Raw genomic sequence first — 10,660 nt, 5'->3', positions numbered from 1 at the left:
TTTTTTATAAAGCAATCGGATTTTTGGCTAGTATACTCCAGGACAAAGGGATAAGGATTGAGACCAGAGCTTGTGTGAGCAAATCCAATTTTTGGCTGCAAATGTGAATTACGCGGCTTTGCAGAATGACGATACGCGGTTTTGTACTTTAAACGACGATATATGTAGCTACAACAATTTGAAAGCTTCACCAACTGGGTACCTCCCGTTTGTGTGAGGACATCAAGGCGCTCGCAAAAGATCTGAAAAAAGCTCGACCAAACACTAACACTATAGGTCTCGAAGAAAATGTGAAAAGTTTCACTGTTCCACCCTCTGGTAGAACTTAGAAAAAAAAAACTTGTGTAGAAAAGGACTCCTAATTCCAAAAACCCCTTATAGAATGATTTTATACAAAATTCAAGCACTTATTTACCACACTACAGCAATATGATAAGAAACCTATTTTCGCAATTAGCATACTTCAAGACCTTTGGTTTTTTCTAAAAATTTGCTTAAGTTTACGCGTACGGTCCTGTGCTATACGCGCACAGTCGAAAAAATCTCCCATACAAATTGACACGCCCTAATACACATACATACCCTGCAAACCAAAGTTCCCGAAATCTTAACGAAAAAAATCGGATGGTATCTTTCCGAATTCGTTAAAATTTCTTTACGATTCAGAATACTCTGAAAAAATGGTTTGCAGGGTATATTTAAACATTTTCTGTTACTCTTAAGACTAAACTAAATGCAAACCATTTTATCAGAGTATTCTGAATCGTAAAGAATTTTTAAAGAATTCGGAAAGATCCCATCCGATATTTTGCCGAATTTTCTAAAATGAAATAAATTACGCACACTTCCATTCTTTTACGAAATTTCGGAAGCAAATCGGTAAAGAAATGAAAATAATGCTGTTATGTGAAGAATTTCTTGCAGACTTTTTTCAGAATTTTCTTTATTTTTCGTACAGAAATTTCTTTACGAGTACGTGTCAACCACTTCATATAATTTTCTTTGAAGGTTCGGAAAAAAATCGTTACAGAAATCAGATACTCCTAAAGATTTCGTTAAGATTTCGGGAACTTTGGTTTGCAGGGATGGCCTTATTCATAAAGATATAAATAAATTTAAATTTTCAATGTATAAAGCAGTTAAAGTTTTCTCCATTTTTGATGAGTTTGGGTGTAAAACTGTAATTGACACTTCCAGCTGTGCCAATCTACGGTTTTTATCGGAGTCATGTATTCTTCGGTGCACTTTTTATGAAATTTTTAACAACTTTTGAGGGTATGAGGTAGCTTTAAAATAAATTTATCACGCCCATTTTTCGTTATTTTCTTGACTTATATCCATAGGCGTTGTGTGCGGATATTTTGCAGACCTACGCCAACTGCTTATATTTTTTTCCAAAGACTATATTTGGCTGTGCTATTGTTCGGCTGGTAACTATGATGGCAAAGTAGATAATGTATGATCAAGTCTAACTAGAATCCGCTATAAATACCAACTATAATGCTAGCGTCGAGTTCGAGCGAACAACATTTGTTGCCTGCAGTTGCTTCTATGGAATTAGCAGGCAGCTGAAAAGCAGAGCTCATTTCCAAAGGACCAAAATTACGCTCTACAAATCTGTCATCATGCCTTTTTTAGGAGCAGACACCCTGGGTAATGTTAAACAAAGATTTGAAGGATTTGGATGCTTGCGAGAAAGTTATTTTTTTTTTAATGACAAAAACAAATAAGAAGAAGTAAATGACTCAGCTCACTCCATTTTCTTGTTCACCACTGTATTTCTACGTGGATTCAAATTTACATGTTGCTAAGGTTCTACATACATACATACATACATATGTAATACGGGTGTAGCTTGCAACAGCACTCATGCCACACCACTTCATGTTGCAAATGAAAGAAGTGTATTTACGTATGCACATTAGGGTGGTCAAAAAATAAGTAAAGTCGGAATTTTAATGCTTTTACCACCTAGAATTGGTCCATATTGAAAAAAAAAATATGGCCAATTTTTTATTTTGAAATTAAAATGTATTTAGAAGTCGCTTATAGCGCTCAAAGTTTTCCATGTATTTATATGGGAAAAAACAACAGCAACTCCATTTCTTTGTTTGGGGTTTAAGAGAACCTATAAAATATATTTATTATGAAGAGTTGGTTACATAAACAATTGGGTATTATTACTGCGATTTTCCTGAAGAGAAACGGGCTTTTGTAATCGAAAAAAAATTATTTTCAAGAATTCTATACCATTTCTACCAAAAGTTGTTTTTGCCATATAAAATAGATGGAAAACTTTGAGCGCTTTGAGCGACCTCTAAATATTTTTTGATTTCGAAATAAAAAATATGGGTACATTGTGTTTGGTATAGAACAATCCTAGGGGGTGAAGGCATAAAAATTCCGAATTCAGTTTTTCGCACGCTTTTTTGGATCGCCCTAAGTACGTGTGTATATATATCTCTGTGACTGTACTTATGTACATACCTACATAAATAACTAAGCGTGTTCACACAAGTTACCGGCTTCTGTTGTTTCGCTGCCACATGAAGTGCCTTGAAGTGCATATTGCTGCCGCTTTATTCGGGAGCAGTACTTACAATAGCTGTGCATATTGCAAGCATAGTTGCATGTAAATTCAACAATTTTAAAACATTGCTTTTGTTGGTGCATACACAATAACAACGCGCATACATTTGCATAACCATTCAGCACAACGTAGGGACATTGTAATTTACTTTTATTTAAATTTTTCTTTAGCTGCTACATGTTTGTTGACATGTTTCTTGATATGCACGCACAGTTGGTGTTTACCTTAATGACGCTTTTGTAGGTTCCATTTTTACTACCTTCTTACGAACTCTGACATTTTTTCAGCATTTTTATACTATTGCAATTGAAATTTTTCCCATTTGTTTGCTTGGAAAAAAATACTTATGTTTCATGAAATTCTTTTTGTGCTTTCTACTTGCAGCTCAACCACATTAACCACACCGCCTTGGATTCGCAGTAGCGAAAGTGCTTAGTAGGTAGAAAACAAACAAAAAATGGAGCAAACACCCTTACTCAAACCATAGAAGTGGCAGAGACGAAGTTGACGTTGCTGTCGCCAGCTGAGACAAAAGTTTCTAGGACTAAGGAAAATTCCACTGAGTAAGAAATTGCGACAGGCGGAAGCCGCCAACTGAGCAGTCGATGTTGAGTTAGGTTAAATAGCAATTGAAGTGACTGAAATTGTGGCACTCGAAAGCAACAACCACATAAGATGTCACACTTAAAGGTAAGACGACCCGATTTATACATTTTGCCTGTTCCAATAAGTTCATATAAAGCGACAAACTGCAATTGCAAGTGTGCGAGGTTAGCAACGTCTTGCGCTGAGACGACGCAGGAAGTGTTGAACTAATTCCAAAGCGACGGCGGCGGCGGCGGCAGCGGAAATAACGATAGCAAGTGTTGCCACTAGCAATCGACTGGGGTGAAAGCGAGAGAGAGATTTAAGCAATTGTAGCGGCGCCGGCGGCGGAGACAACCACAATTTCGCAGCAGCGCGATTATCCGTTACGTATTTGCCACTCGAAAAGGCAGCAACGCTTTGCTCCACATAAAAAGCGGCGCTGGGATTTTCTCGATTTCTCACCGCTTAGAAAAGTGATTTTGCAGAAGTTTACGTCAAGCAGGTGGGATGATATAAACACACGCGACACAGAACACGCTTAGACTTCCGCTACACTAACTGACGCACGCACTGCGAGTAGCGAATTGGGTCGACGCGTCGGCATGGTGCGCGATATCTTGCTCTACATTCTTTTAATCGTTTTATTTTGCCTGATTTTCATGGCACAATTACTTGTTAATGTCTACGCCTTCCAAAGACAACCGCCCACGACGAAATCAGATCGTGCAGACATTATTTTTGTATAGACCTGGTGGAGCTGGAAAACGTGACATGCAACAGAAGGAAGTGGTGGCGTTGAAGCGACATGCAGGGCTTAACGCGGCGTGGCAGCGATTAATGAAGACCAACGATTCAAAAAACAGTGTAAAATCTGTACATCAAATGACGTGCGCACGTGTAGAGCGGCTGAANTGCAACAGAAGGAAGTGGTGGCGTTGAAGCGACATGCAGGGCTTAACGCGTCGTGGCAGCGATTAATGAAGACCAACGATTCAAAAAACAGTGTAAAATCTGTACATCAAATGACGTGCGCACGTGTAGAGCGGCTGAACAGCGGCAATGGAAGCGGACATAATTGCAAATCGTATAACAACAAAGCAAAAGCGGCGCGACCAATAAGTTGCCTTACGAGGCGGCCCAGCAGGACACGCGCGAAAGTCACGTTAATGCGCAAAAAGGATGAGCCGATCTGTTTGGCGGTGCAGAGCATCAGCTTCGTTGCGGATTAATTGTAGTGCAAGCAAAGCCTGCGGCAAAGTCACGGTTTCAATTAAATGCCAGCGTAACAAAAGTCGAAAACAAAAAAAAAAGCAACCAATTGGAGAGAACACAGCGAAGGGATAGGAAATACTAGTAGGTACATTGATTGAATTGGATAAGAGGCTCAGCATGCGACGAGTCTGAGTACAAATGCAGAGCTAGAGCTAATTGAGACTTGCAAATAAATCAAAACAAATGTAATGAAAAGCAAAACGAAAGTCAAAAGCAAAGACCACAACTGCAGCGAGGTGATATAACTTTAATAAAAATGCAAAACGATTGCGTTGTGAAATTCATCTGAGCTCTCAGGTGGCAAATGCATAAAATTAGAGACAAACCCAGAGTACACTATAACAAAAACAACTATAACTGGCGGCATAAACTAATAACAGTCATGTCCTTATAGAGAAAAAAGGAATACAAAATTTTAATTAAGTTAAAGTAAATGTTNGGCGGTGCAGAGCATCAGCTTCGTTGCGGATTAATTGTAGTGCAAGCAAAACCTGCGGCAAAGTCACGGTTTCAATTAAATGCCAGCGTAACAAAAGTCGGAAACAAAAAAAAAAAAGCAACCAATTGGAGAGAACACAGCGAAGGGATAGGAAATACTAGTAGGTACATTGATTGAATTGTATAAGAGGCTCAGCATGCGACGAGTCTGAGTACAAATGCAGAGCTAGAGCTAATTGAGACTTGCAAATAAATCAAAAGAAATGTAATGAAAAGCAAAACGAAAGTCAAAAGCAAAGACAACAACAGCAGCGAGGTGATATAACTTTAATAAAAATGCAAAACGATTGCGTTGTGAAATTCATCTGAGCTCTCAGGCGGCAAATGCATAAAATTACAGAGTACACTATAACAAAAACAACTATAACTGGCGGCATAAACTAATAACAGCCATGTCCTTATAGAGAAAAAAGGAATACAAAATTTTAATTAAGTTAAAGTAAATGTTAAAAAAAAACTTGAAAAGAATATTACATTGTTTTGCCATCAGCGACAACTTCCGGTTAAATGTAGTAAAAGAAACTGGCAAATTGAGTTATTCTCTAAAGAACATTGTAAATAAAGTTAACTGCTTAAAGAGAGACTGACAGCATGCGAACTTTAAACGGCACGTATGTTTGTGAAAGGGGGGGCGATAAGAGTATGAGGGCCAATGCGTAATTAGTTTGCAGGTTTAAAGAAGAAGCAAGTATTTAAGAATTTTCAAGAAATGCAAGTTATTTTTACTTTCAAATTTTAAAGTTTGACTTGTGTTTTTTTTTTTTTGCAAAGAAATATAAAACGTGTTTATGTTGACATATAAAACTCATAAGATATATTTAAGTTCTGTAAAGTTACAAAACATTAAAAAATATATTCTACTTAAGATCAAAGCTTAAACTAAAATATGCTAAAAATGCACGGATACATGAATAAAATTACCGAATTTTAGTAAAGTGAAAATAAGTCTTTTGTAAGAGCTTCTATAATTTTCTGATTTTATTACAGTTTTAAAGAAAATATAAGACAAATTACTAAAATGTTCACGGAATGAAGACATAGAGGTGAAACTTTTCTTTTCCATATGTTCCCTTTTAATATTTCCCTCAGATGTTTTGCAATATTTATTTCGCCCTAAATATACTCATTTGTCTTTCGGCTTATCATCAGTTAGTTTCTTACCGGAAGTTCGTTTTTCGCATTTTTGGAAATTAACAATATTCAGAATATTGGTTTAACCTTGTCCGTAGAAAGGATAGTTTAAGTCATTTTGCCATATATTTTTTCTTAATGGCATATTTTACTTTTTATCTCTACGTGCGGTGTAGCATTTTTACTCAATATTCACATCTTTTACATTAAGATTGAGGTATAAGGTGGCATCTGACCCCGTAAAATCATTCCATCTTCCAATTTCTTCAACAAAAGTTCACAATGTTACACTCCAGTTCTCAATACAGGTTAGATGAGGTTGGGCGACAGTCCTGAGTGTACCCAGGTTCCATTGCGATACCGCATGAGGTTTTCATTTATCCCCGTTCGCCTGTGAACCATGTTATGCTTAGCAGAAAACTGCATAGGTTTCTAATGTTCATTACTTTGACGTCATCGAGATTGTTGAATAAATTACTGCCAAGAGCTTTTGCTCTCCGCTTTGACAGAACCAAGCAATGACAGAGAAGATTTTGGATGGTTTCTTCTTCGTCTACATTAATGCAGCATTTGCAGTAGTCATTCCAGGGTATGTCCACTCTAGCTACATGTAATCTAATCAGGCAGTGTACGGTGAGAACTCCAGTCACTATGCGAATGTCCTGCCTCTTTGGATTAAGTAGAGACTTGGTACGTTCGGCATCTATGGCAGCCAGAGATTTTTAGCATACGACAGGTCGATTCCATTCTGCATCTTTCAGTGGCAATCTCTATGAATTTTTTATTGAGTAGAAATTTACATGTTTGTCATTCGGATTTTCAGCAGTGGTTGGACGTAGTCTTCAATTGGCTCTATATATTGTCACAACAGGTCTCCAAGTTATCCATAAATAGATTATACATATATTTTCTCTTAAAATTTGTAGTGTTTTCCTTCTTCCATTCTCCTAATCTTCATNTCATCGAGATTGTTGAATAAATTACTGCCAAGAGCTTTTGCTCTCCGCTTTGACAGAACCAAGCAATGACAGAGAAGATTTTGGATGGTTTCTTCTTCGTCTACATCCATGCAGCATTTGCAGTAGTCATTCCAGGGTGTGTCCACTCTAGCTACATGTAATCTAATCAGGCAGTGTACGGTGAGAACTCCAGTCACTATGCGAATGTCCTGCCTCTTTGGATTAAGTAGAGACTTGGTACGTTCGGCATCTATGGCAGCCAGAGATTTTTAGCATACGACAGGTCGATTCCATTCTGCATCTTTCAGTGGCAATCTCNCACTATGCGAATGTCCTGCCTCTTTGGATTAAGTAGAGACTTGGTACGTTGGGCGTCTATGGCAGCCAGAGATTTTTCTCCATCTTTCAGTGGCAATCTATATGAATTTTTTATTGAGTAGAAATTTACATGTTTGTCATTCGGATTTTCAGCAGTGGTTGGACGTAGTCTTCAATTGGCTCTATATATTGTCACAACAGGTCTCCAAGTTATCCATAAATAGATTATACATATATTTTCTCTTAAAATTTGTGGTGTTTTCCTTCTTCCATTCTCCTATCCCTCCATTAATAACCCTTCGCGACTTTTCCACGTAAACTTCAAGAACATTTGCCTATCTTCATCTAGCTGAAAAACATATAGACGTAGAAGTAAGAAACACCAGCTGTTGCAGTTGCTAAAGTCTTCCAAAAAATCATCTATCTCATTGCTGAGTTGAGTACTATACACTTTCTGCATACACATTATTTATTAGAGAAAAGTGGGTGAAGGCTTGAAGACGCGTTATTCCAAAAGGAATTGACAGCAGAAGATCTAAACCAAAGAGTGTACTCTCTAATTGTTCATAGAGATTGTCCATCCTGAAAGCGGCTGTATCAGACCTAGTTTTTTTTTTGCTGGAGCCATATTTGGGCAAAATAACGAAAAATAAAAAAGGCCCTACCAACATCGTGTGAAACCCTTTGAGCGTTGACGTTGTCTCATCTATGTAGACAAACTCAGCTGAGTGGCTAGATCTTAGAAGAGACAAATATGCTACAAAATACGTTCTATACTTTCCAACTAAATAGTTTAAATTAGTTCTGAATGCTTATTTCCCACCAAACACTTTAAATCTGTGATGCCTGTGCCATAGCTCCAATTATCTGAATTTTATAGAAAACATCTTTAAACTGTTTGACAACTCCAGCTCGTCAGCGAGTTCTTCACAGACATCCCTGCTTTAAATGCTAATAGAAACGAAGCACTGGCGCGGTAACATTGCTCAATAATTCAAGGAACTCTTAAAATTCAACCGTAGGGTACTTAAAGACTCATCAACTCGGATTTGTTCATCCATCTTTCAGGAAAAAGTATGTATATACGCAATTTTAAGCATGCAAATAAATCATCTCAGTTATTAATTTTGTATAACAAACAGCGAACATTAAAACCATAAGCATCAGCCATGATGAGCCGTAATAACGGCAACAACTGGATCTAAATTTCTTATACCTTCATACATACTTATTTGTATGAGCCACAATGTAAGCAGCATTACCAATGGCAACTTCCCCTTTCTACTACACAATACACACATCTCTTCGTGCTACAACCAGTTCGGGTTTAACAAAGCTGAAAGCTTGGCGCAAACCTCTTTAAATGACAATATTGCATTAATTTTCACCTACTTATATACTCGTCTATGTGTTTACATATTTATACATATATGTATCTACATTATGATGCCTTACGAAGCAGGTGCTGCTACCCTAAGTAAATCGAAAAATTCACAAAAAAATTTTTTTTTTTGTTAGGTGTTATTCATGGGTGGGTTTTCATGAATAGGAATTTCCCTGAATAACACAATAATATAGACTTTAACGCGGTAGGGAACTTAATTCTAGCTAAGATAGTAAAGTCTTTCGTAAGACAAATGAAAGAGAGATGGCAATATAGTGGTGAAAAGCTATTTTGAGAGAAAAGCTGAGCACTAAGCGAGAGATTCGGTTAGCGGATTTTTTACTTTTTTTTCTAATTTACGCATTTTCAAATTTTCTTTTTCTTTTTCAATTTAATATCATTTAATTTTTAGAAACTTATTTTATGCGTTTTTCCTAAATTAATTCTCTTTAATTTCTAGATTAGTTATTAATTATTATAATTTTTTTTCCACAAAATTTTCTTTTTTTTTTATTTAATTTTTGGAATTAGATTTTTTTTTTAAAGGAAAGTATTTTTTTCTTATTTAATTTAAATTTTAGAAACTTATCCTATTTATTTCTTCTTTTTTAATTTAATTTGTTTTTTTCTTTTTAATTTCATTTATTTTAACTCTTATATTTTAGTGTTTTAGAAACAAAAATATGTCCATTTTACTTCATTTACATTTTAGGATCTTCTAATAATTTTTTTTGTTTTCTTTTAATTTTATTTTCTTTTAATTTCTAATTATTATTTTTAAATAAAAGTATATCTTTTCTTGTTATCTAATTTTTAAGTTCCATTTGCATTTTGATTTATTTTTTCTTATTTAATTTTAAGATATGTTTTTTAATTTTTTTTTATATTTTTACTTATTTTTGCTTTATTTTAATTTTATGTTATTTTTTTTTTTTAATTTAATTTTATTTTATTTTGTTTTTCAAAAAAGGAAAACATTTTTATATTTTTAATGTTATTTCATTAAAAAAATATATTCTTAAACGCGAACCTCAGAACGCGTTAGCACATCTTTCAATTAGTCTTTAGAAATACAGTAAATATCTTCCAAGACAGTGGCCAGAATTAAAGTGCTGAGCATATTGATAACGACGGGCTACCGACCAATTAAATTCAAAATTAAATTTTAAATTAATATCCAACGCATACCAATTCATGATATTGCTGCCCCGTTCAAAAAATTCATGTCGCCATCGACAAAGCGTTTAGATAATGAAGATAACAAAATAGGAGCTGTGGCCCGCAGCTCGTCGTTTTAAATGTGTTCAGCGCCTTATAATTGTCTTACGAGAGTTGAAAGACAGCTGCCAGAATTTCCCTGTATGGCAGCCAACATATTTTAGTTATCATTTCTATAGAAAGGGCATCATAAATCCTTTGAATAGAGCCAAGGTTATGTTGCTTACAGAGTACCTAACTAGTCATAAGTATCTGCGCTCTCACCACCGGATTGGCTTGACTTCGGAGAAAAAATGGAGTCGGCCAGCCTTAGACTGAAATGTGTAAATGAATTTGGATACGTCGGAAACCCTTATTATTTTAAATTCGTCGACCCAGATTTTAGCATTTATTAGGAAAGCGGCTAGTTTCTTGTGCTGTCCCGGTAATGAACTTGCTTTGGGTACACAATAGGTCTTCTCGGACACAATTTCACCTTTTCTTTTTAACCCAATCTACTATCTAAAGTACGTTTCGAGTTTAATTTTTCTATAAATGGCCTTTAGAAAACAGAAGTATGAATTTTCGGGTTCTGAGTGAGCTAAAAGTTACAAGAGAGGAAGAATACTCTCCCACTCACCGGTACATTGAAGAAATGGTTTAACTATTCATGCTTTCATAAAACTTGCGTTACAAAACTATTTATGTTAACTTCCATCAACA

The 10,660-nt window shown here is 35.8% G+C and overlaps 1 protein-coding gene across 1 annotated transcript; it reads left to right on the top strand.

Annotated features, from left to right (window-relative positions):
- Positions 1-3,780: 3,780 nt before the first annotated feature.
- LOC108368042 (uncharacterized) lies at positions 3,781-4,000 on the top strand. The gene has a single exon (XM_017622783.1). The coding sequence runs from the start codon at positions 3,781-3,783 to the stop codon at positions 3,922-3,924; it is 144 nt and encodes a 47-aa protein (XP_017478272.1). The 3' UTR covers positions 3,925-4,000.
- Positions 4,001-10,660: the final 6,660 nt, after the last annotated feature.

This window comes from Rhagoletis zephyria, unplaced genomic scaffold (genome assembly GCF_001687245.7).
Source record: "Rhagoletis zephyria isolate East Lansing unplaced genomic scaffold, Rhagoletis_zephyria_1.1 Rzeph_scaffold_02931, whole genome shotgun sequence".
In the NCBI taxonomy this organism is placed as follows: domain Eukaryota; kingdom Metazoa; phylum Arthropoda; class Insecta; order Diptera; family Tephritidae; genus Rhagoletis; species Rhagoletis zephyria.
Note: the sequence above shows the minus strand (reverse complement) of the source record. Positions and strands in the feature narration are given on the sequence as shown.

Coding starts and splice junctions, on each gene's coding strand:
- LOC108368042 (XM_017622783.1), top strand. CDS start 3,781: ATGGTGCGCGATATCTTGCTCTACATTCTTTTAATCGTTTTATTTTGC.